At 36.1% G+C, this 27006-nt stretch overlaps 1 protein-coding gene across 9 annotated transcripts in view; it reads left to right on the top strand.

Moving 5' to 3' along the window:
• RHOT1 (ras homolog family member T1) overlaps nucleotides 1–27006 on the top strand; it is a 63082-nt gene that overhangs the window by 28968 nt on the left and 7108 nt on the right. For 2 of the 9 annotated variants that reach the window (XM_079905797.1, XM_079905794.1), the window contains exons 9-20: nucleotides 4819–4917; nucleotides 5430–5538; nucleotides 6119–6239; nucleotides 8407–8491; nucleotides 8864–9009; nucleotides 10051–10151; nucleotides 11833–11963; nucleotides 12642–12725; nucleotides 14308–14427; nucleotides 15409–15611; nucleotides 16668–16763; nucleotides 18393–18515. In XM_079905797.1, the coding sequence (XP_079761923.1) occupies nucleotides 4819–4917; nucleotides 5430–5538; nucleotides 6119–6239; nucleotides 8407–8491; nucleotides 8864–9009; nucleotides 10051–10151; nucleotides 11833–11963; nucleotides 12642–12725; nucleotides 14308–14427; nucleotides 15409–15611; nucleotides 16668–16763; nucleotides 18393–18515 (1418 nt within the window). Of the gene's footprint in view, nucleotides 1–4818; nucleotides 4918–5429; nucleotides 5539–6118; nucleotides 6240–8406; nucleotides 8492–8863; nucleotides 9010–10050; nucleotides 10152–11832; nucleotides 11964–12641; nucleotides 12726–14307; nucleotides 14428–15408; nucleotides 15612–16667; nucleotides 16764–18392; nucleotides 18516–20007; nucleotides 26995–27006 lie in introns of those variants that run through there. The other 7 variants (XM_079905800.1, XM_079905799.1, XM_079905801.1 and 4 more) reach the window with 6 other exon arrangements.

Raw genomic sequence — 27006 nt, forward strand, 5'->3', positions numbered from 1 at the left:
ACATTTCTTGCATCTTCTCGATCTTTGCCTCCAATTCTTTTTCCGAGGTCCTGGATCATCTTCACTGTCATTATTCTGAATTCTTTTTCTGGAAGTTTGCCTATCTCCACTTCATTTAGTTGTTTTTCTGGAGTTTTATCTTGTTCCTTCATCTGGTACAAAGTCCTCTGCCTTTTCATTTTGTCTGTCTTCCTGTGAATGTGGTTTTCCTTCCACAGGCTGCAAAATTGTAGTTCTTCTTGCTTCTGCTGTCTGCCCTCTGGTGGATGAGGCTATCTAAGAGTATTGTGCCTATTTATTTTTTTATTAATTAATTAATTAATTTTTGGCTGCATTGGGTTTTTGTTGCTGCGCATGGCTTTCTCTAGTTGTGGCAAATGGGGGCTACTCTTTGTTGTGGTGCATGGGTTTCTCATGGTGGTGCCTTCTCTTGTTGTGGAGCACGGGCTCTAGGCATGCGGGCTTCAGTAGTTGTGGCACGCAGGCTCAGTAGTTGTGGCTCGTGGGCTGTAGAGCACAGGCTCAGTAGCTGTGATGCATGGGCTTAGTTGCTCTGTGGCATGTGGGATCTTCCTAGGCCAGGGCTTGAACCCATGTCCCCTGCATTGGCAGGCAGATTCTTAACCACTGTGCCAACAGGGAAATCCCTGTGTCTGGCTTCTTTCACTTAGTGTAACGTTTTCAAGGTACATCCATCCACGTTGTAGCATTATTAGTACTTCATTCCTTTTTATGGTCAAATGATACTTCATTTTATGGATATACCACATTTTGTTTATCCATTCATCTGTTGTTGGATATTTGGCTTGCTTCCACTTTTTGGCTGTCGTAAAAGAGCTGCTAAGAACATTCGCACATAAGTTTGAACCCCTGTTTTGAGTGTCTGTTTAGCAGTGGAATTGCTAGGTCACATGGTAATTTTGTTTTACTTACCGAGGAACCACTAAACTATATGAAAGTCCCAATTTCTCCACATCTTTGCCAACACTTGTTATTCCCCAGCCCCCACCTCTGTTTGTCTGTTTATAGCTATCCTGGTAGATGTGAGTGGTATCTCTTTTTTTGTTGTTGTTGTTGGTTTTTTTTTTTTTTTTTTTTGCGGTACGCAGGCCTCTCACTGCTGCGGCCTTCTCCCGCTGCGGAGCACAGGCTCCGGACGCCCAGGCCCAGCGGCCATGGCTCACGGGCCCAGCCACTCCGCGGCATGTAGGATCTTCCCGGACCAGGGCACGGACCCGTGTCCCCTGCATCGGCAGGCGGACTCTCAACCACTGTGCCACCAGGGAAGCTCTCGTTGTTTGAACTGCATTTCTTTGATGGCTACTGATGTTGGACATCTTTTCATGTGCTTATTGGCCATTTGTATATCTTCTTTGGAGAAAGGTCTATTTGAGTATTTTGCCCATTTCTTAATGGAGTTATTTGTTTCTTTTGTTGTTGTATTTGAGTTTTTAAGAAATGAAAGTTTGCTGGGGGGAAAAAAGTTTCCTGAAAGCATTTTTTTCAGGAAAAGTTTATAGTATAGGTGAGTGGTTGTAGAACTGACCCACAGGCCAAATTTGGCCTGCCACCTGTTTTTATACAGCCTATGAGCTAAGATACATTTTACATTCTTTAATGATTGGGGAAAAAATCAAAAGGAATAATATTTTGAGATATGGGAAAATTATATGACATTCAGATTTTCACCATTGATAAGTAAGTTTTATTGTACCACAACCACCTTCATTCCTTTATATTTGTCTATACTTTCCTGTTACAAAGGCAGAGTTGCATAGTTGCAACAGAGCTTATATGTGGTAACTGTCATAACAGTGCTGCTCAGTGCACTGCTAACTGGACTGACATGGTTCAAATGCAGCAGCATTTCATGTACCACGTGTACCTCTGTACTGCGGCATTTTATTTTTTTATTATCAGTATATACCTATCATGCCAAAAGAAGAAAAGAAAAAAGTGGGTTTTCAGATGGCAAAACAGATATATATTCTGAGCTCTAATTTCAGCATTGGTTTTTTTGGACCTAAATGCACGCACAAAGGAAATTTCCTAATCCGTTTGACCATGCAGTTGAGGAGCTTCCACCCAGCCTTCAGTTGGAACTGATCAATCTGCAGTGTAATGATGTGTTAACAGGCAATATCAAAAAAAAAATCAAATATGATTCTGTAAATGCCTTCCAAGTGATGAATGTGCTCAATTAAAGTTGTATGTTTACAGATATGTGTCACTATTGGCAGTGTGTATCTGTGCAAAAAGACATTTTCAAAGATGAAGTATGTAAAATCTCATTACAGATCAGCATTAATAGCTGAACACTTGCAGTTGATTTTCATGATAGGGAATGCTGACTTTTTTTTTAATTGAAGTATAGTTGATTTACAGTATTGTGTTAGTTTCGGGTGTATAGCATAGTGATTTGTTTTTTGTTTTTGTTTTTGTGGGTTTTTTTGCAGATTGTATTCCATTATAGGTTATTACAAGATAGGGAACATTAACTTTGAACCCTAATTAAGCCAAATGTTATCCCTCTAAGAGGAATTCCATCCTTCTCATTAGTAGACCTGTATAGTAAAGGTATACTCAGTTATTACTATATTTTTAATTTAATTAATAAATTATTATTTAATTTCATTAATAAATTATTAATTATTATTTCATTAATAAAAACTTTGATTATCTCTTGCTATCTAAGTACCTACATGATATCCTTGATTTTGCCTGTTGACCCGCAAAGCCTAAAGTATTTGCTATGTAGCTCTTTACCAAAAAAGTGCTGACCCCTGGTATAAATATTAATCTGAGTTATCCCTTAATCTGACCCTGATTTACTCTTCCTTAATCCTGGTTTACTGTTCCTTAATTGGAGTGTTTATTTCTAACTTGCTCTTAATTCAGTATTTCCCAAATTCACCTCATAATAGTCACTAGGTGTACTTGTTAAAAATACAGATTCCAGGGGCTTCCCTGGTGGCGCAGTAGTTGAGAGTCCGCCTGCTGATGCAGGGGATGTGGATTCGTGCCCTGGTCCGGGAGGATCCCACATGCCGCGGAGCGGCTGGGCCCGTGGGCCATGGCCGCTGGGCCTGTGCGTCCGGAGCCTTTGCTCCGCAACGGGAGAGGCCGCACTGGTGAGAGGCCTGCGTACCGCAAAAAAAAAAAAAAAAAAAAAATACAGATTCTATTCTGATTCAGCCAGGTGCTATATCTTACGATCAAGAAAATTTGGGAAACAGTCTCATACTGGAGAGATTTACTTCTCAGCTTAGCCTAGCAGTACATTCAATCGCCACTGTTAGTTTGTTCTCAATTCTCTAATTGCTACTTTTTTCTTAGGCCTATTATTAGTTCTGCTAATCTGCTAATCCTCCCTTCCCTGTAAAACACCTACTACCATCTGTTAGTCATTTCTTAGGTGGACCTGCTTAAGGTAAAATCTGTAACTTTTAGAGACTATATGCCTTGATTTATACAAGTACAAGCCTTGAGTCTAAGCTTATAACAGAATCTTTTATTTAGACAACATTAATAAGCTTTTAACACAGATTTGAGGTAGGATCATGAAAAAGATCATATTCTAAATTAAAGCCTGAATTCGAAATGTTTCCAGTGATGACGGACTCTGTATGACCCATGGAGTCCTCTGCTTACCTAACAATGAAAAAGATCTGTGTGAGGGTTTAGATTACTTTATATGCAAAATGAGTTTATTTTATTACTGCCAAAATATTTTAGTTTTATTAAAGTATAATTTTTAATACTTTTAAAAAGTAGTCATTTTTTGGTGTTATATTTTAAGAGGTTAATATTTAAATATTGTATTGAGCTAATACCTTAGAGTACTTTTGCTTCTGATGCATTTCAAGCTTTAATGAAAAATGCATCACTGTTTTTCTTCAATGACTTTTTTTTTTTTTTTTTTTTGTGGTACGTGGGCCTTTCACTGTTGTGGCCTCTCCCGTTGTGGAGCATAGGCTCCGGACGCGCAGGCTCAGCGGCCATGGCTCACAGGCCTAGCTGCTCTGCGGCATGTGGGATCTTCCCGGACCGGGGCACGAACCCGTGTCCCCTGCATCGGCAGGCGGACTCTTAACGACTGCGCCACCAGGGAAGCCCCTGGGGCTTATTTTTAAATAGTCAAATATTTGTTCTATCCGTTATAAATCCTAAAATAAAAGTTGTCAAAGTACACTTCCAGCAGCTTTTCTTATAAAAGTTGTAGTGTCAAAAATGTAATTTTTTAAATGTAATTCTTATCTCATAATAGGAAGTTAGTAAAAGACTTGTACACTTATCGACCAGTGCTATTTTGTCACCTGCTTGCGAATCAGTACATTTTATATCCCAGCTTTGATATATACACACACACGTGACAGACCAAAACATTTAGTCCCATTTTGCTGCTAGAAGGTCAAAAATCAGAGAAGTTGGGGGGGAAAAGCCTTTACAGTAGTTTTATGTCAGCTCAAATTCTTTATGGAATGAGAGAGGGCATTTCTTCTTTATATGACTGGAAGAATGAATCTTCCCTAAAGATGAATTTCTCTTTTGCCCATCTTCAGAGGGTGTGTGGTCATGAAGGGAGTGTTTAAGCATTCCAGATCGGTCCAAGTAAATATTGCCTCATTTACTTAAAGTGGCTTGGGTATAAAAGGAAATGGCTTTGCTTTAGTTCATTTTTCATGTTGGTTGTATTTGATGTTATGTATTTGGCAGTGAAAACATTCAGTATTCTTCTCAGCATATTTATGAAAATCATATCTTCAAATCCCAGCTATTTACATTAAAACGATTGTTTCTTTTCTCAATGATTTATAGATGAAACCAGCCTGTATAAAAGCCCTTACTCGTATATTTAAAATATCTGATCAAGATAATGATGGTACTCTCAATGATGCTGAACTCAACTTCTTTCAGGTAGCCTTTTATTTCAGATATTTGTGTATCTTGGTCTTTTTTTGCTGAGAAGAGAAAAAATTTATTGGCTTGAACAATGGTATTTTGATAAACATGCATCTCTTTCATGTAAAAACTCTCTTTCACATCAGGCTATTTAATCTTTACCTGGGGGATAAAACTCTCTTATGCTTAGGAGTTGAGGGGACTCTGAGAGTGTCATTTCATGGTGTACAGTGGGTTTATTAAGGATGACTTGAAGTCTGAACTTTGAATTATTTTTCTTTCTCGGTTTTGTATAACATAGCTACACAAAGAGCTCTGTGTTTTAGGAACATGATGGGGAGAGTAGGGAAAACATGTCCTAAGTATGACATGTTTTACTTAATACAAAGTAGAGACTCTGCTAATTCAGAATATGTTTCCTTTGGTTGCAACTCTTTGATTTAATGTTGCTTTGTGGATTAATACTTGTACTATTTGTGGGTTTAATGCTGATTTGTTTTTAACTTTATTTTTATGTTTTTTGCTAGAGAATTTGTTTCAACACTCCGTTAGCTCCTCAAGCTCTAGAAGATGTCAAAAATGTAGTCAGAAAACATATAAGTGATGGTGTGGCTGATAGTGGATTGACACTGAAAGGTGGGTGAATGGTGCTTTTTCCCCCTTTTGAATTTAATATTTTCAAAATTTAGCAGAAGGCAAAAGTCTATAGTATTATCTATATTTAGGGAAATGTTTATATTTACTAATATACCTAAAATCTAACCTGGATGTTTAAGAGTTGGAAGAGGCAGACGTTGGTGGGGATAATTATCTTTACTGTGAGTATAAATTAGAGGCAGGGAAATTGATTGGGTCTCAGGAGTGCAGAGGTCCATCTGAGGGTAAGAGATTTCAGAAACAAATTTATCTTAAAATTAAAATGATTTCATTTGTTTTTATCATATAACCATGTGAATGTCAGTATATTCCTTGGGATATGTTTTTGGCCCTTTCATGTAGTGCCATCTCTTGCTGACCTGGGTGTATCTGTGAAATGATTCTGAAATCAACTCTTTGAGACACTTGTGAGCATTGTTTTGGTTTGACCTTCCATATGCAAAACTAGTACACATATGTTCAGGAGTCTAGCTCTTGCCATTATGTGTTACATGCTTTTCTTCTATGTGACTCTACCCATTTTCACATCAGCTATATTTACTGATTTATTTTATTTCAGGTTTTCTTTTTTTACACACACTTTTTATTCAGAGAGGGAGACATGAAACTACTTGGACTGTGCTTCGACGATTTGGTTATGATGACGATCTGGATTTGACACCTGAATATTTATTTCCCTTGTATGTACCTTTGGCTTCTAATTGATTTCACTTGCCAGTATTTTAAAGTTTTTATTTAGCACATTGATAGGTAGGCTCTGAGCTACTCAGGAATAATTTATAGATTTATAGAGTCGTTTATAGCAGGGTTTCTCAAACTCGGCACTATTGACATTTTGGACTAGATAATTCTTTATTGTAGAGCCTGTTCTACGAGTTATAGGTTGTTTATTAGCACATCCTTAGATGCCGGTAGCACCTCTTCCCCCAGTCGTGACAGCCAAAAATGTCCCCTTAGGAGTGAAGTCATCCCCAATTGAGAGCCACTGATTTATAGCATGGCTCAAACTCTTCCTCTTCTTCTAATGAAGAATACAAGTACCTTTTTAAATTCATTTTATTGAGGAAGGAGATAAAAGATGCTAGACGAACTTGTTTTTAGAGTCAAGGGATCAGAAATATATTGGTTAGCGTTTTTCTTTTCTTTAGTCCTTCTCCTCCCTAAGTTTTATAGCCTGTTCTCAGCTCAGGATAAAATAAGTATTTTTCCTAAATGACCAGTCTCTTTGTGGTTGTTTTTCTTTAGATAATGATATGTTTAAGTTTTGTATGTTTAATGATGAACCCAGCATCACCCTGAAATAGGAGACTGCCTTGCTGTAGGATGCCTCTCCCATACCCAAGGGAAGTAGGCTTTTCAGGGAAGTGACTTGCCAAGATCTGGCCTTTGAGCCTTTCGCCTTTTTTCTTCGCTTTTTCAGTAGCACATTATCTTCATGTTCTTTTTAATTTTAGCATAGCACTGCTAGCTATCCATGTAAGGGTTCAGAAAAACTTTGTTGTTGTTTTTCCTTCCCCATCATTAAGGAAGCAAAATTTCTAGTTGGATTCCTCGTCTATTAATCAGTTCTAAGTTAAAACTTCCCTTGTCAAAGTTATTAAATCTTGGCTCAAGTAATTTCCCAGGTTTTTCAATAAATATATATTGAATGAATGCATTTGTCCCAGGACTTTTTTTTATCAAGTTTTCTTTTCTGTGCCAGTTTATGTGGGTAGATAGATTCTACGGGAGGTTGCTTATTGCTTTCTAAAGTATGACAATAAGGAAACTCCATCTTTTATGGCTTTGTGACTTACACTAAGATCTCTTTTAGTTTCTTTCTGCGCTCTACCTTTAATTTTCTGTAAAGAGCCCCTTCAAAGCCACCACTTGAGTCTTCTTATTGAACTCTCTGCCCCTGTCCTTCACACTGCTGCTAGATTAATAGATATACAACATGGATTTTGCCATGTCACTTACCCTTCAAGACAGGATAAAGCCTAAGCTTCTTAACCTGGTGTAGGAGGTCATTCATGATCTGCTCACTCCAGCTCACTCCCTGCCTTCATTCTAGAAGTAAATACTAAACTATTTCTGGTCCACCAATCAGATATTGTTTCCCACTCCAGGCTTTTGCCCATGGTATTTTTACTCTCTTCCTCCCTCTCCCCCCAACCTAATTCATGTCTGTTATCCTTCAAGTCTCAATACAGGTGACAGTGTCTCTCAGCAGTGCTGACACCTTCCCATCCCCAGGCCAAAGTGTTCCCTTTTACAAGGGTTCCCCTAGCATCTGTAATTTACCCATACTCAACAGTTGCCTCATTCTGTTGAGATAGTGAGGTTATCTACTTGTGGTCTGTCTCCAGCTTGAATGTGGTTCCTTAGAGGTAGGGAGCCTGTCTTGTTTTTATGTCCCCAGTACCTCTGTGCATTTGATAAATGTTTATTGACTCGAATTTAGGGTGTGTCAAATGTCAAATCAGGCAGAAATAACATCTCTTCACATCATTTTCAATACATTACAATGTTGACATTGTTTAAAGCTCATAATTTTGACTTATAATTGGTTTGTAGGAAGAACAACCCATTACAGTTTAATCAGTATTGTCTGTAAATTTTTTAATACAACCTGCCCTTCAGATAGTTAAGAAAACTGTCACGTTGGAGTGAGCACTATTATGACTCTTCTGAGAATTGCCATACCACTGCAGTGACTTTCCCTGGGCAAGTCTAAATGGCTACAGAAAACATGTTCTGTAAATGCTGTCATCCTACAAAAATACTTGTTGCAATTTCATGTTCATTTCTCCAGTTAAATTTTAATATTTGGTTAATGATTTATTTTACTTTTTTTTTCATCAACAGGCTAAAAATACCTCCTGATTGCACTACTGAATTAAATCATCACGCATATTTGTTTCTCCAAAGTACTTTTGACAAGCATGATTTGGTAAGCTTTTAGCTGCAGTTTTCCATGATATATGATAAAATATTTTCCTGTGAATGATGTAACTCTGATCCCTGAGCTATTGGGCATTCCTGTCACATAGCCAAAAATTACCCAAACTTTCTTAAACTAGCAAAGATACTTTCTCATATTATTTACTTCATTATTTTCTCAAGATGAAAAAGTCTAGTTTCTGATAGACCCTTGCATAGGTTTCCTTATATATGTGTAAGGAGTTTTCTTGATAAAATGTAAAATTTCTTTTCATTTGTTAGTTTTTAGAAACATAGCTTTACTTGATTAGGGGGCTCTTGCATTTGGGAATTATCCTCTTAGATATCTAAGTGTTATGTATACTTTCTTGTGTATCTTCAGGATAGAGACTGTGCTTTGTCACCTGATGAGCTTAAAGATTTGTTTAAAGTTTTCCCTTACATACCTTGGGGGCCAGATGTGAATAACACAGTTTGTACGAATGAAAAAGGCTGGATAACCTACCAGGGATTCCTTTCCCAGTGGACGTGAGTATAGCGCTCACTTCTTTCCTCTAGAGTTACAGCTAGTTTGAAATTATGGTGCATTACATTCATCATTTTGTATATTTGTCAGATCTTGTGAAGTGCTTCAATGATAGCTGCCTGTGAGCAGGATTTATAGTGCTGCTGCTACCTCTGAGATGAACTATAGATGTTCTATAAATTTATCAGGAAGGGATGTGTTTGCTTTTGGATGAGGTACAGGGAAACAGTAATAAGTCATATAAAAATGGAAGTAAATTTTAACACTTAAAAATTTTTTATTGGAGTATAGTTGATTTACAGTGTGTTTTAATACTTTTGATTAAGGGAAGCATCATTGTTATTGTACAAATCTTGTATTTTCAGAATATGGGGAGAGCATATTTTACTTGACACTGAATTCTTACTTTGAGGGTTTTTTTGTTGTTGTTGTTTGTTTTCAGTGAACTCTTAGACTTAGTGAGGGTGTCTGCAGTCTTGTTGACCTATTGTCTAGGGTGCTAAAAAAATTCTCTGGTTGTGCATAATGACATAATTACTTTAGCCTTGGCAAAAATAACTTTCTCAACACCAGGATCTGTTCTTTTTTCAGATCATACGAAAGGCTAACTATTTTCAAGTGTCTTTTAGCCTTTCAGTTATTTTTTTCACTTTTTGCAAACCTTTTCAGATTTAATTATCATTAAGTCCTTAACTAGCCAGTATTTGCAGTACAATATGTAACTTGGGAAGCAAATAATATAAAATATCCCTGCTCTAGATCTTACCAGCTGCTCACTGCTCATCTGTGTGGCCTTGCTCTCTCCGGGCAGGTGGAATAGATACAGGAGCCCCTTCCACCCCACATCTTGCATTCTCCTCCCTTTCATTTCTGCCCTAAGGATGTCACTGTAGGAAAAGCCATGGTTGGGCACATGGGAAATTAAAGCAGTCTGACAAAAATTATCTGGGTCTAGTGGTAAAATTATTTGAGCTGTTGTAATTGTTTTTAAAATAAATATTCATTTAGGAACTTTTCACATTTTAAACTCTTCCCTTTCCTAGGCTCACGACCTATTTAGATGTGCAGCGATGCCTGGAGTATTTGGGTTATCTAGGCTATTCAATATTGACTGAGCAAGAGTCTCAAGCTTCAGCCATCACAGGTAAGTATCTGAATGCTATTTAATTAGAAAAAAATTTTTTTTAGGATTCCAGTTTCATATGTAAAAAGAGTAAAAATAAATGCATCTTCATTAGTCTTCCATGTCTATACTATTTCTTTTCCCTTGATTTGGTAATCACTTTTGAGGTAAGCTGCTTGATTTAATTGTTTATCAAAAAGGAAAGAGTAGAGGTTTTACCTCTAGTCTCCCCCTGAGGGTACTTCATTGATGAAAATCAGGGAGGGCTATGGGCATGAAAAGTATTTACCAGTCTATCTTGTGTTTTAATTTTCTTTAAACATTAAAAACAGTGCCTATTAACACATGATCCTGGTATTCAACTGACTGTACATCTCTCGGTTTTATAACCTTTTTCCACATTAAAAAATCTTTCACATATCTTGTAATGTTAACCAGGCATTCTTGCCAGGCAATGTGCTCCACTTAAAGAAAACCCATAGATATAATATGAAATAACAAATTAGGGAACTGATCATTTCAAGAAGTTCTTATATCCTGATTTGTGGGGAAAAATGCCATATCTTACAGGAAGCCCCATTACAGGAAGACAGCCTTTGTGAAATTGACAGAGCAAGTACCCTTCAAAGTGCTTAACCAGTTAGACAGTATTTAATGCAGCACCAAAGACTAAGGAACTAATTAGCCAGCATGAGGTTCTTTCACTCAACAAAATATTGTGGCCATATTTCTATAATCAATAAGTATACTAATATATCTATAATATTTATAATATCATATCTTTAATATTAGATAAAGTATCGTCATATGGATATTCTATAACTTAACTACCCCATAATTATTATCTGTTTTTTATCACTTTCAGGTTTTTTTGCTATAAATAGTGCCTCTTGGTGAGCTTTCTTGTAGTTGAATCTTTGGGTATAGTTAAAGGAGGTCTCTTTACTTCAAGAAGAGATGCCTCGGGCTTCCCTGGTGGCGCAGTGGTTGAGAGTCCGCCTGCCGTTGCAGGGGACATGGGTTCGTGCCCCGATCCGGGAAGATCCCACATGCCGCGGAGTGGCTGGGCCCGTGAGCCATGGCCGCTGAGCCTGCGCGTCCGGAGCCTGTGCTCCGCAACGGGAGAGGCCACAACAGTGAGAGGCCCGCATACCGCAAAAAAAAAAAAAAAGAAGACATGCCTCATTGCTCTGCTGATACAACATTGTTTTCAGGGCTGCCTCTTTTACAGATTTACCTTAGAAAGGCCAGTTAACCCTAGCGTGCATATCCTCTTTCCATTTATAGACCCAAGAGAGTGCAGTTTTGAGATAGCATCTTTTAGTTTATAATTTGTTATGACAATAATTTATAACAGAAAAAAAGATGGGATATAGTATTGGCTGTATTCATTGTAATTTTCATTCATTTTTCAGATATCATTTTGTTATGTAAACATACTACTTATTTTATGATGAAATGAATATCATTTGGTTACTAGAAGTTTACAGCCGACTTTCAGAAATGCATCTTTTTCACTAAGTGGGGCCCTTCTGTATTATATTTTGTACTTTATTTCACATACCGCTTGACTACTGTACAGTATGTTTATTGATCGAACACTTTGTAAAAATGATAAATAGCAATACCCTATTTTGCAGAATGTGAAATGAAGGCTCAGTAAATCTAAGCAGTACATAATTAGCTTTTTTTTTCTTTTTAGTAACAAGAGATAAAAAGATAGACCTTCAGAAAAAACAGACTCAAAGAAATGTGTTCCGATGTAATGTAATTGGGATGAAAAACTGTGGGAAAAGTGGAGTTCTTCAGGCTCTTCTTGGAAGAAACTTAATGGTGAGAGTTCTCAAGAAATAGAGCTATACTCAACAGATTTTTATAGTCACTGAGTTTACATAATTTTTTCATAACCATTTACCCTTTTAGATGATTAGTAGAACTGAGTGACCTATGTATAATAGTAAGGTACAACTAAAGTGTAACAATAATCTCATTGAACTAGCTTTATCTTTGCTTCATTGATGTTAGCTATCATTTGTCTTTTTTTTTTTTAAACAGCTTTTAGATGGGGGTTAAATAAATACACATATGAAAGCATCAAACACAGTGCTTGGCATGAAGTAAATGTACAGTGAATATTTTGAACCGAATACTGATACCTAATTCTGACTACTGACTTGAGTAAGGAGGTTGACATATTTGTAGATGAAATAGCAGGCCAAATTATAGTGTAAGGAGAACTGCCAGCAGGTGGCTCTGGAATACACTTTCAGGGATATTGTTTACTTCCTTTTCAGCTACTGCTTTCCCTGTATGCAGAACAAATGCATCTTTTATTTTAGACCTTAAGAACTAAGAAACAAAATCAATATCCCCTTTGTATTGATAAATAATACATAGTGTAGGGAAGAATGTCCTTTTTTTGGTAACACACCATACATGCAGAGCGCATGTGTTGACGGAAACTAGTTCCTGTAATACTATAAATACTGAGATGTTTTTGGTTGTTTTCAGAGGCAGAAGAAAATTCGTGATGACCATAAATCATACTATGCAATTAACACTGTTTATGTATACGGACAAGAGAAATACTTGTTGGTAAGAAATTTTCTGGCATATAAAGATTATTAATTATTGGGTACATTTTAACTGACTCTTTGAAAACATAATTAGATTTAATTTAATGGTTTTTGTGTGATTTATTTTTTTACCTGGTTTATTCATTAGAATTAATTTTAATTCCCTTGATCCATGTGGTGATTACATGGGTGTAGATATAAGTAAAAATTCATCTATCTGTGTGCTTAATTGTATGTTATACCACCATAAGAAAGTTAAAAAAAAAATTAAATCCTCTTTGCTCTTTCTTCCACTTTTATTTTTAAAAATTATGTCCTCTATTGTTGACTAGAAATTAGTTTGAAGACCTTTGTGCAGGTGTGGGGTAGTTTAATCTGTAATTGAATCAGGTTGTATCTATTTAGCAGGGAGGAGTGTATTTAACAAGTGTGGTAGCCTAAAAAATGATGGAAAGAATGGTATGACTGAAAAGATAATATGAAATAGTAAAAAGAGGTTTTATGTTCTTTTTGGATCCAGTCTGATTTGGGTTTGAATGCTGGTCCACCACTGATCAGCTGTGTGACCTCAGGCAAATTGCTTATTCTCTGAGTCTGAGTCTCTTATTAAGTTAACTAATATGAGAAGCTCCTGACAAAAAATAGGTACTAAAGAAAGTTCATTCCCTTTTTTTTTTCTTTTTGGAAGTAGTTTATTCTGCTAGACAGATAATCACGTTGAATTTTATGCATATTTTGCTCTTTATGATAAAAGTTCTTTGTCAGTTTCTTGTTAAACCTGTTTATCTCTCATTCTTCTCCTAAGTATAATTCTGTATATTGGGTACTCAGTAAATCTTGCTGGTTGTTAACTTTCCAGTTTTATTGTTACAACCATTCATTGCAAATTGATGTCTTTCATGTCTCTGAATATCCATGCTCTAATAGTGTTTTATTTGGAATATATTGAGTCACCTCTGACTTTACACTTCCCTTTTCTTCTCCTCAACAAAGAAGCACTATCTTATATAGCTCAGTACTGAATTTTACGCTTGTTGGATCATTATCATATCACAGATGGGATGTTTCTTTAGAGATTTTATAATAAACATTGAAAAAGAGTAGGCAGTGAAGTAGAACAAAATAACCTTAATGTACCGTCCTTTGCTTTGTGGTTTGTTTGTTTGTTTTTTTTCCTTTGTGTTTTTGATTGGGGAGGAAAGGTGGTGTGGTAAAAAGAAAAAAGCCTTGGGAATCATATCTGAGTTCAATTTTTGGTCTGATGACTAGTTAGTTGTGCTATCTTTGGCAGTTGACCTAATCTCTTTAGCCTGTTTTCTTATCTATAGTATATAGAGAATGCATGTAAAGGGCCTGCCTAGCACACTTTAGTCACTCACTAAATGTTAGTTTCTGTAGGACCTTAATCACCATTTTTCATCTTCAAAAATCAGAAACTACTTGTTTATCTATATGTCTTACTTCCAAAAATAGTCTGAAAATTTATGCTTAACTAGTATTTTTAAATTAGGAAGTCAAGTTAAGCAAATAATAAAACATCATGACTTTAATTTTACATCAGTGTTATGATACTTATGTTTCTGTCTTTTTCTTTTTACAAGTTGCATGATATCTCAGAATCGGAATTTCTAACTGAGGCTGAGATCCTTTGTGATGTTGTGTGCCTGGTATATGATGTCAGTAACCCTAAATCCTTTGAATACTGTGCCAGGATTTTTAAGGTTTGTTGCTCTTTTGGTCTAAAACCAAGTTTAACTTTATAAGGAGTTTAATGGAATTGTAATGTGGTGTTTTCTAACCAGGGAAATGCAAGAAAATTATTTGTGGAGCTTTTCAGAAATACATACATTTGTGTCCTATCCCTAAAGGTTCTGGTTCCATTCTGAGGTGGTAGAGTCGCAGACATCTGTATTTTTAAAAGTACTTTTTTCCACGTGTGACTCTGATGTGCGTTCCTGGTTAAGAACCTCTGCATTAATGGAAGGTCTTAGGAGTGCACATGGATTATATGTTGCCCGTTATACAAAGAATAATAATAGAGCAAGGGGATAAACCAGAGGCTTGAAAAGTTATCAGTTACTTTGAGATTATCAACAAGATTCAGTAAGAGTAAAAAAACTGTATGTACGAAGGAATTTACTCTAGCATTGTTTTTAATAGCAAAAACCTGGAAATAATCCAAATGTCTAACAATAGGAGGATATTTACCAAATTGAGACAAAATGATCCTATGAAATTTATGTAGCCATTAAAAATAATGGTTTTGAATTCTGAAAACATGGAAAATTCAGTATTATACTTTTAAATGGTTATGTCCAGCATGACTACAACTATGTAAACATATATATATGCATGTACTTAAGGACTAGAGGTAATATCAAAAAATGAAAATAGTGTGCTTTAGGAGGGAGAATTTAGGTAGATTTCTTTTTATTTCAGAGTATTGTTTCTTTTTGAAAAAAAATTTTTTTTTCAAATTGTAGTGAATTTGAAGAATTGTTATATTGTTACCAGCATTAGAAAAGTGGCCCTGGTCTTATGCTACTGACCTAGACAACTGCCAGTCTTTGCCTCTTAGTTTACTTTCTCCCTGAAACTGTTGATGCTTTGCCTATCTAGAGAAAATTTTTAGTGCCCATTTAATTAAGTTTAGTAATTTTTGAACTTGTCATCAGATTTTGATTTCACTTTTTATTCTGTAGCAACACTTTATGGACAGCAGAATACCTTGCTTAATCGTAGCTGCAAAGTCAGACCTGCATGAAGTCAGACAAGAATATAGCATTTCACCTACTGATTTCTGCAGGAAACACAAAATGCCTCCACCACAAGCCTTCACTTGCAATACTGCTGATGCACCCAGTAAAGACATCTTTGTTAAATTGACAACAATGGCCATGTACCCGTAAGTACTTGCTCTGCCATGATTTTCGTTTTGCATGGTTTGTGGTAACATTGCATGCCTTTACTAGCCATGAGGGTAGAATCTCTGTCACATAGAAGTTGTTCAGCAACAGAAAGAGACTTTGTAATGAGAAGGGACAAGTTTGAGTAAATGCAGGTTTGGTTTGGGTACCAGAAGAAAATTATATCACTGGTGCTTCTGATAATATTTGACTATATTTGAGCAGGCTGTAACTATCTTAATAGGATAGTGCAATAAAACTCAGCCTCTCACCCATCATTAAAAAGATAGTCTTACTGCAATAAAATGGAATTGACATCATGCTGATAAGGCATTTCCATATGAACAAAAAGTTAACTTTTATATTTTTTCTGCTGATTAATTGACCTTGAGTATGTGAAGGATTCTAAAATCGTTTATGAATTTATGTTTAAATTATGGGTATGTTTGAGTTCAGGATATAATGTCTTTTTTTAGTGCTATAAAAAGTAGTTGTAATTGGGATTCCTTCTATATAAATGTTTTATGTTAAGTGTTATGAGCCACAAATTTTATGTACATTTATTGTATATCTCTACATGCATATGCACAAGCACATAACTGTGGTCATCTTTGTAGTTTACTAACTGCCTTAAAATTGCATGGTTCTTAATGGCATTCTCCTCAAGTACGGTGTTTGTATAAATTCTGTTTTGTGATAAGATAGTTTTTCAGGCAGTGCGTTTCTCAGGACTTTACAGTTTATTCTATTTATTATTATGTTATTCTCTAAATTATTTTTCTTCTTATGAAAAGTACAGTATAACATAGAGTAATACTCAAAAATTGCTACAAGCTAATAAGGTTTTTCAAAAGGTTGTTAATTTGTACGGATTTTTCAAATCAGTTAACTTTATTGCTGTTCCATTAACTAGTACTTTAAAAAAAATGCAGCAAACCCTTGAAATTCTATTTGTATTGGAAGAGAAGTCATTCCTTCCTATTACTGTTAGATAAGCAAAACCTTACTTTTTATGTTTACCTTTGCTTTAAAACTTTCATGTATGTTATCTACAGAGAGGATCATTACAGAGACAGACTCTCCCGAGACATGGGCAACACTGATAGAATAGAGAATTTGAGAAAAATCTGGGTCTTTCTAAAAACTGCTTTGTAAGTTACTTTTTCTTTATGGCTTCTATGGCATTTTGTTGACATTTTCTTATAGATGACCAAATCTTTTTCTCCATAATTCACATTTAGTAATTATCCAGAAACGCACTGCTTGGTCAGGCTTACTGCCTAACTGTATACTATGGTGTCTTTCTTTTTAATATGTAAATGCACTGTCTTAATCTTGTAAATAACTGCAACTGTGTTTTTAGATCTGCATCTTTAAAATTTTACTGCAATATGTGTGAGTGTGTGTGTGTGTATATGATAAATGTACATACATGGACACTTGTTTTTATGGTTAATCCGAAACTACTTCTCATGAAGCATCTCCCTGTTGCTAAGCATACTTTGCATCCCTCCTTTTTGGTGGGTGGAGCCTGTATATGTTGAAGAGTCAGATTCAACTTATAAAATAACAGATGGATTCCAGTATGACAGCTGGCAGTGACTTAGTAGCAGTGATATGTTCATCATCACAAGTCAGATTTTAAAATGGAATGTCTTGAGCCTGTAAGAGTCTTTTAAAAAATTAATTCTTGTTTTTCTTCATGTTGGGAATTAGGCATTATTGGGATGCTGCTAATCTCCACAACCATGCCACGGTGTGCTGTGGTCTCATCAGATCTCACAAGCTAAGCCAAGTCAGATTGGGCCAGTCCATTGACTGAGAAGCCTCTAAAAAATGTTCAGGTGTTACAGGAAGTGATGTAATTGATTCTTCAGGTGGCGCTCTTCTGAGTGGGTTCTGCGCCAGTACCTCTCCAGGGGTGGTGTGATGGCCTTGTATGTCTGAGTGGCTCTGACCACTGAGCAGTCATTGGAGACCCCCTACTTTGGTTGTTAGAGTGGAGGTGAAATGGGCTGCCCCACGTGCCTGTACCAACTAGTGCAACTCACTCAACCAGAAAGGAGTCAGAAAGCCTCCCTAAATTTCATATCTAATATCAATTGGATCCATTGTTGATTTTTTACACCCTTACCCAGAGTTTCATATTATCGTACTTAGCTGGTGTGTTTTGCTAGCAGACGAAATTAACCCTATATTTTGGGTTCAAGTAGAAATTTATGAAGCACTTTGATTTCCTTTGGGAGCCATGGTGCTTGATGAATTAAAGACGATGTTGTTCATATCTCCTCAGGGTTGAACATACTCGTCTTTTGACTTTTTTGTGTATTTGTCACTCTTCTCCTTCCTGGTTTTCAGGCATGTGTATATACTGAGGGAGGAGGAGGGGATGGTTATTTAAATGCTAGCAAACTCTGACCTTTTGGTGGGTGCTGTGGCTTACCCAGTTTTTCTTTTATTAATTTAGATGAGGGTGCCATCTATTGCTGTGCATATTTATTCCACTAAAACCCTTGTACTGATAATTCTATCCTCCCTCCAAAAAAGCAAAAGTGTTAGCTGATTTTCCTTAGATTTTCTATAGGGAGGGAGGAGGGAGCTATTGCTGTTCATTATATTTTTGGTAAATGTGGAATTCTGCACAACTTTAGCATGCCCCACACTGTCCTTTTCCTTAGTGTTGCTTATGCCTAAATCTTTTTTTTTAAGTTGGCACACTCTGACTTGTGCCATATTTGTAAGTAAGAACTCAACTCCTGTCCTTCTGTGTGTTTTCGCAGCCATGCCCGGTTACGCTGTATGTGCACCTGCAACAGGTGTACATTTTGCATCTGTCAGAACTTCCTCAACTCAGACTTGCTGCAATCTGTAAAGAACAAAATCTTCACTGCAGTTCTTAACAGGTTCTTAACTTTCTTTACTGGGTACCAGGCATTCTGTTAAAATACAAAAGAAAAAAGTGGTTAACTATTTATTATACAAATACTACAAAGACAACAAGCTGACTGATGCCCAACTAACTTCCACTAAAATTCTCACTATGGTGACAATGTTTAGTTCTGGAATCATCCTTAATGTTTAAAAATTAATAGATATATTTAGGGGACTATAAAGTAAGATTTTAGCTTTTTTTTTATTAAGGAAGTTAAAGTATTTTTTATATTAGGGGATAATATATGTAGGGAGATTAGAAATCTTTTGGCTGAGAGTTGTAGAAATAGATTAGGGCTTTAGTAAGGAAAAGACACATTGATTCCACATGTTATACTGTACTCAGCTTGCATTCAAATAGTACAGCTTATTAAAACCATACTTATATGAGCGGTATCTTGGGTTTGAAAAACTCCTCTATTGAAATTATTTATAGTTATAATGTACTTTTACTTTTAAGTACCTGGAATGTTTTTTTGAAATGAAGATAATAACCAACTATAAGGATTCAAAGGAATATGGAAAAGAAAAAGATCTATAGTACTAGTTTTTGAGGTCTTTACAATTGAACCCGAAACATAAAGTATGCCTAGAAAATAAATGCTTTTAAAAAAGAAAGAGAAACAACAAGAAAAAAATAGGTTGTATACATTCCCTCAGAGCAATAAACTTGGAAGGTTATGTTCTTATTCTGGTCATGCTACCTTTCTTTGTTCAAATCGATTTTACATTTTGTGAACATTTAAGAGCCTATGTAATATTAATTTGTATCTAATGTCAAATTTTTATGTGTCTATGAATGACTTACGTTTTTGAAATCATTCAAATGTCATTGGGACCAGGGCTTGATTAAGACAGATGATCAAGCTAAACAGATTTTGGTTAGAAATGGATCTTATTTGGGTTACTGTTGGACTCTTCCTGAGGGCTAGGCTCCAACTGTACCAAATGAGTAGGATAGTTTGTGTCCACCAGCAGTGTAGACATGGCTATTAAACAGTGAGGCTGTATCTTACGTGAGTCAGAAACGGACTCTGAAGACATTCTAAAAGAGTTTCAGTGATGTTTGGAGCACTAGTAGCTCTGGAATAAGAATGCAGCCGTCATAGCTGATTGCTTTGAAGGGATCACCGCGCTCATTTGGTGGTGAAGTTCTGCCTGTCTTTTGAATGGCATCTTATAAAGAGTAACACAGACAGATTTGCTCATGACAACTGTCTGAGAAAGTGCAAGGCTAGTTCAAACCAGACAGCATTCAGGAGCTCCGGTGTTGGAAATGGTAGAGTTGGAAGAGATTCTAGAATTCATCTGGCCTAACCTCCCATTAGATTGCCTTCCTGTGAGCCTTCCTGATAGAGTTTAGAGATACTGTTATCTGCTGATGGCTTTCCTCATTGGAGAAGGTTTTTGCTTTTGCCTTTTTTTTGGACTAAAATTATTTCCCTATAACTTTCTCTCCTTTAGCTTTAGTTCTGCCCTTTAGAACAACATACGACTATTCTACTCCCTCTTCAACATAGCCTTCAGACATTTGAAGACGGCCATCATGTCTCCCCTAAATTTCTCTTCTCCAGGTAGAACATCCCCATTTCTTTCAGCCTTTTCTTAAATGGTTTAGTGACTTCATCATTCCTGGTTTTCCTCATCTGAAAGCCCCTTAGTTGTTCAGAGTACCTCTTAAAAAGTGCCACTGAGAATGGAGAACAGTGCTCCCGGTGTGATCTGACTAGTCCATAACGGTGGGCGGTCATATTCCACAGTTAGGACAGCACCTGTCTACTGCATGAATTAACTTTTTAGCAGCCCCAGCCCACTGTTGATGCATATTAATCTTGGGGTTGAAATCAGATTTTTTCATACAAAGTGCTATTAAGGCAGTGTCCCCTTCCTCTCTGTGTATTTGACAGTTTTAGTTGGCTCTTTGTATCTAAATGCGGATACATATATATCTCTATTGAGTGTCATATTCTGCTTTTTGATCCATTGTTCTAGCTCAGTCATTTCAAACATTATTTCTGTCATTTGTCCCATTATATATATTTCTCGGCATTGTGTTATTTGCAAATTTGGTAGCTGTGTCTTCTTTATCTTTCAAGTTATTGATTAAAAAATAATGTTGAATACCCAGAGATTAGAGAGCGAGATTGCTCAAGCAAGCAAGCCCTTTAGTGCTCCACTAGAGAACTCTTCCCAGTGACACAGATTCAGAATTCTTGGGGAAAGATTATTCTGTCAATTAAAAATATTTTATTATCCAGCCCATGTTGTATCTTACTGTCTTATAAGAGATTTCCTGGAGGGCTCTTTTGAAATCAATATAATTTCTACCACATTCCTCTGATCCACCAATGTATTAATTTTATCTGAATAGAAAGTGACATCTATTTGGTGTCTTATTCTTGGTGAACTCACCTTGGCTCCTAGTAATTGCTGATCGCAGACCATCAGTTTTATTCTAGAAGCTCTTGATCGTCCATAATTGCAGATTGATTCGTTGTCTGCATCTTTATTGCCAATTTTAATTTTAGATTGGTTTAGTCAGCTTCCCAATGAAATAGGTTGGGTGTGCATTAATGGATGAGATTGCTCATCATAAATTACTCTGTACGGTGATCTTCGAAGAGAAATCAGTACATTTTGTCATATCTAATTATAAACTAGAAATAATTTAATGGTAATGTCAGCATACATCACTGATGTCTGGTAATCAAGAAGGGAAAGAATGAAAAAGATGAGGAGGAAAACCAGCATACTTTTCAGAGAACTCCTTCCTCTTCCCTGGTAGTATTTCAATAAATTATTTTATAGAAGTCCAGTGGAAATTTAGGAGCTCTATATTGAAGTTTCTTCTAATTCACAAAAGGATTATAGATGAGGTAGGTGAGGATGGAGGCCAAAAACTTAAGTACCTACAGGGTCTGGATGGATAATGTTAATGAATGAAGGTGGCCAAGGAGAAGAAATAAGAGAGGTGGGAGCTACGACAGGTCCTGTCTGCCAGAGGCAGCCACCACTCAGCTCTGGCTGTTGGTTATTGTGCAAGCGTGGTATCGCCAGGACTTCTGATTCTCTGAGACACTAGAAGTCAGGATTTTTTAGGTAAAATTTCCTGATATTTAAGTAAAGGCAATTAAATTTTAAAAATCTGAAGTACTAATCAGAACAAAGAAAGCATGTTTACAGGTCACCAGTTTGCAACTTCAGTCTTAAGACATAGCCTAAAGTTGTGAAAATGCAGGCCAGAAAAAGGTACACCTGAGGAATGAAAATGTCTCTTAAAAACACCTGCACATACAGTTTCACTCCTTTCTCTTTAATAACTTGAAAAAGTAATGGGGTTGGTGGGGTGAGAATGGAACCACTTTCCCTACCGTGTCTTGGGTTTTGGCAACCTTTTGGTGGTTGGTCACCACTGGTTTGCTGTTCTAGGTGTATCTTAATGTTACATAAACAGAAAAAGGATTCACTAATTGAGTAAAAGTCATGTAAGAATTTTTCACTGTAATTCAATAGGGACGATTCTCACTCAACAGTAAGTCTTAAGTCTTTTCATTTTAGAAATCTGCTGTGCCTAGCGTTTGATTTAGAAGTATAAATGAGCAGTTTAAAATTTTTTATTTAACCAAAAAGTTTTGTTAAATGTCTGCAAAGAAATTAATAGACAAATATTGGTACATACATGTTGGTCTCAAATTAGTACATAGTTTTAGCATGCTTGTAAAAATTTTGATCACCAAAATAGAAACTACTTCCAGAGATAATACATGTTTGGTGCCACGTTCTCCCTTTATGTCATCCTCCTACCACTTTGATTTATTCATCCAAGTACTTAAGTACCTGCTTTAGATAGGATCTTGCTGTGAGCTGGGGCAAAATATCAAGATGAAGAAGATACAGACCTGTATTTAAATACCTTTCTAAATATTGTGTTAAATTTTTTTTTTAACTTTTGGTTATATTTTCAGTGACCTTAGTGCCTTATGCTAGCAAAGGAAGTGCTATAACCTGATCATGAGAGGATCTATGCCAAATTAATTAATTTATACTTACACAATTTCAGCAGTTCCAACATTTCTGAAATTGTCCATTTTTCCCCATCTGTTTTTGACCAGAAAAGATTGTCTTTATTTTTTTAGCTTATTTACTGACACTATGTATTTTAAGTAGAAAATAGTAATAAAAATTTTTTTCTTTCCAGTTTAATTGAATGTATATTCAACATGTGAGAGAAGTGTTTAACTACATAGCTGACGTGTGACTTTGTTCTTTGGTAATTATGGCCTCAGCCTTTAGATCTGGATAGGTTTATGTTTTTCTTTGGAATAATTTATGAATAGCTGGAATTATTTGAATTTAAATACATTTGGAAGATTATTAACCTGTGGCCAGGTGATTTTAGTCTCTGGCAATGCTTTCATTTCAAATAGTGAAAATCATGTTATTGGAGAAAAATACCTTTTGATTATATTTTAATTATAAATACCTCTTAAATCTGAAGGTGTTAAAATGATTATGTAGGAGTGGGCTTGATTGTTGGTTTGAACTACCCAGGATTTTAGTTTATTAAGTATTTATTATTCTGACTTTAGAACACTCCTGCTTTGCATGAGGATGTCACTGTACTGTAGTGTGTGTGCACTTTAATTTGTCCCTTCCTTTAGGTGTTCATTTTCATTTGTTTGCCTGTGCCACTTAGTCATTTTTTAACTCCTCTTGAGCCGTTTCCCAGCTGTGTTTCAGTGTATAATCCTCCCATTTTTCCTAACCTATAATTTAATCAAATGGTTTATTTTACGATTTATTATTTTGGTGTGGTTTTCTCTGATGCATGTCTTGGTTTTAGTATTTCTTTCACCACATTTTAGTACTTGGATTAGCCGTATAGGTTATTTGTTCATGTTACTTCTTAAGTTTGGTAACAGCATCTTACTTTAGCAACAAAATGTGTAGTTCACACTGAGTATTTACCGAGACGCAAAGGTATGATGGACAAGTCGTCATACCCATTGTACTTTTTATCCTGTTTATTAATGTATTTTTAAAAATTGGATATATGTGACATTTATTTTAATCTGTTCTTTAACGACTCACTTCATTTGCCCATATTACTTTAATAATCACCTAAGTTACTCCTTCACATTGTTTGAAATCATGTTACTTAATATAGGAGCCCTGTTTTTGAAGAAAGGACTTCACTGTTGTCACGCTAAAATGAACTGTCTTTTCACAGGATTGCTTTATGAAGAGGATAGTTTCCTAGAAATCTTAATGCTATAGAGATTCTGTAGGGAATGTAAGAGTTCTCAGGATATTATGTTACAGTAAAATATTGTATTTTAAGGAAGTGCATCCTCTGTTTTAATTTCATATGAAACTTCTGTGTTCATATGAAAGGTCCTTACAAGGCTTTTCTTTGAATTTGGATACATATACATAGTCATACGTTTAAAATTATATGAGAGCTTGTGTTATAGATTCTCTTCAAGTAAGCTGCTGCTGCTTATAAATTAAAACATTTTTGCCGTTTGGTTTAGTACATTAAAGGGCACAGCAGGATGGAGTTTGCCTATTCTGACCTTTAAGTATCTGTAGTTAACATGTAGAAGACATTATGTGTTTCCCATGTATCTACAATCATCCATGAATTTTTATTCTTCTAATGCTTGGTGAAGCATTTCTTGACATTGATGCACACCTGTGTCCTTTTCCTAAGTATGTTACTGTTTAGGCATGCTCAGTTAACAGCTTCCGTATGATTTGTGTTATAGTTCATCTTTGTTGGACACTATGGTTTTATTTCTTAACCTATTTCGAGAAATAGCTTATTAAAATGTTTCATGCCTACTAGTTCAATTAGGAGAATTGTCATTGTTAAAATTATTATTAGCAGTAATGGCATTATTATTGGAGGTAAATATGAAAAAATACTTCACCAGGTGGTAGAAACATAAAGCAGGGAGAGGATAACATTCCCTTTATTATTGGTTAAATACACTGAACCAATAAAGATTTTAGTCCATGTTCTTATATTTACCATAAATTGTAGAGTTAATCAAAGCATTTTGTATGCCTTCTTTAAGGCATTCTGTGCAAAGGTACATAGGAATTTTTGTCCGTTGTTATATGCCTATGTGACCTTCATACAAAGTTTTTAATGTGCCTCTTTATTGCCTGAATTTTGAAACACTATCTTCTCTCTGCCTTGTTAAGTAGCAGCCTTAGTAATATCCAGGTCCAAACCTGTTGGTTTGCTCCCACACTTGTGTCAAAAAGCGCTTGTTGGGCTTCCCTGGTGGCGCAGTGGTTGAGAGTCCGGCTGCCGATGCAGGGGACACGGGTTCGTGCCCTGGTCCGGAAAGATCCCACATGCCGCGGAGCGGCTGGGCCCATGAGCCATGGCCGCTGGGCCTGCGCGTCCGGAGCCTGTGCTCCGCAACGGGAGAGGCCACAACAGTGGGAGGCCTGCGTACCGCAAAAAAAAAAAAAAAAAAAAAAAAAGCGCTTGTCATCTAATTGACATCTGGGCCCTCAGCACTTCTAAGACAGAAAGCCAGCATCCAGTCCACAGGAATTTTCTACCTAAGAACTCGAAAGCTGTGACAAGCTTCACACGATTTTTTATGGTTATATTTTAGCATTTAGTCGTTCTTTCTTATGTTCTAAAAAGAGATACTGCTGAACCTAAATTATTTTATTCTGCGTACAGTAGGGAAATGTGTGATTCTGATATATCAGTAGATTGGAAAAAAATAACCTTTTTATACACACACACACACCTGCATTGGCAAGCGGGATTTTAACCTCTGCGCCACCAGGGAACTCCCTGTATTACTTTTTTAATAGTCAAAAAAAACTTAAGAAAAAATATGCAGTAAGATATTATAATTTATTCTGAGGTGTATTATGTGAATCATTTGGCAAGAATTAAACTTTTGAATTGTGGAAGCATTCCTTTTGCTTGAGTTTATAGGCATGAACTAGGAAGCAGCCTTATGAAACTGTTACTCTGCTTCTGCTTGAGATCTGAAATGACAAACATGGCTCAGTTCTTAATACTTACAATTAAGATTGCACTGTTCTCCATTCAGGTGTTGTCAGTTAGGCAGGCACTGCAAATGTGCCATCTGTTATAAATGCATTCTCTTTTGTAAATAGAGCCTGGTGATGTAGCTTTTAAATGCATACGGTAAAGACATAAAATAATTCTCTAAGTAGCTTTCTGTCTAAAAGTAGTTTTCCATGTCTAAAAGTATGTTAAACAACTACTATAACATCGATAGAGTCATTGAAATATATTTTATGAGTCAATGGTTGCCTTGAGTTTTAAACTAGCTGTATGTTGAACATGTATCTGTATTGTTTTTCATCTATAAATATGAACCACTGTTTTGCCTATTGAAGACTATACTATAGCTTAGGGAAAGTAATAATTACTGTCTTGAAATGCAAAAGAAAACTAAGCAATAAAGTCAGTTAGAATATATTATTTCATGAATGGTAATACTTTCTCAAAATTCAACAAAGGGAGCTAAGCTGTGTTAACAGTTTCCATATGTGAAGAATATTGATGAGAAATCATTTTGACTGATTTTAATGTCATTATAGCTAATATTAATCCTAACCCCCTTTTCCCCTAAATTAAAAAATAAGTGTAAAAATATTCTCCATTAGTGAAGATGCATGAAAATCACAGAGAGACCAAACCTGAAGCAAAACTCTAATGCACTTTTAGCCTGTGTTCTCACTTTAAGTTCTGTACATCTCTGCTGACTTGGAGTTGTAAACTTTGAAACTCTCATCATAGGGCCATGACAGCCTCTGAGTTTGGGATGTTTTACTCAATTTTTTTTTACAGATGTATGTTTGTAGTTTTTAGTAGTCAGAAACTAGAAGCATTTCTAAACTTCATGACTAATAGTTGTTAGCCTCATTTTGAGTAAATACTTATAGTCACCTCATATTGTCAGGTACTGCTTATAGTATTGGTTTCAAGGGCTTCTCTTAGTGTTTCAGATATACCAAGACCAGCCTCTGGGGGATACATAGAGAACGTATATAACAGCCTTAGGTTTCCTGCCTGGTATGTGAGTGTTTTAAAAGAGTATATATAGATAGATTTTTTTAAGTTTGGCAATTTTCTATAGAATAACTTTATTTTAAATATAGAAAGCATGAGATGCATCATGTAGGGTGGCAACTCAGTTTATGTGTGGGATGTTTAATTGAGAGATATTACTTTCAGTCCCCTTCTTTTGTGAGCTGTGCTATGAACTGCAAACTGTGTGCATGTGTATAAAAGGTTAAGAGCCCAGGTAGCTGAGTGGGGTGCCGTGCTGTTAGCAGATGACGAAGGCAGTGTTATTCACCAGGTGCATGCCATCAGCTCTGTAGAAGATTCCATCTTCGTGGAGTCATCTCATGGTCCACTTTTTCTTGAAGCCAGGTAACATTTCCCACAACCAG

The sequence above is a fragment of the Stenella coeruleoalba genome (assembly GCF_951394435.1).
Source record: "Stenella coeruleoalba genome assembly, chromosome: 19".
Taxonomy (NCBI): Eukaryota; Metazoa; Chordata; class Mammalia; order Artiodactyla; family Delphinidae; genus Stenella; species Stenella coeruleoalba.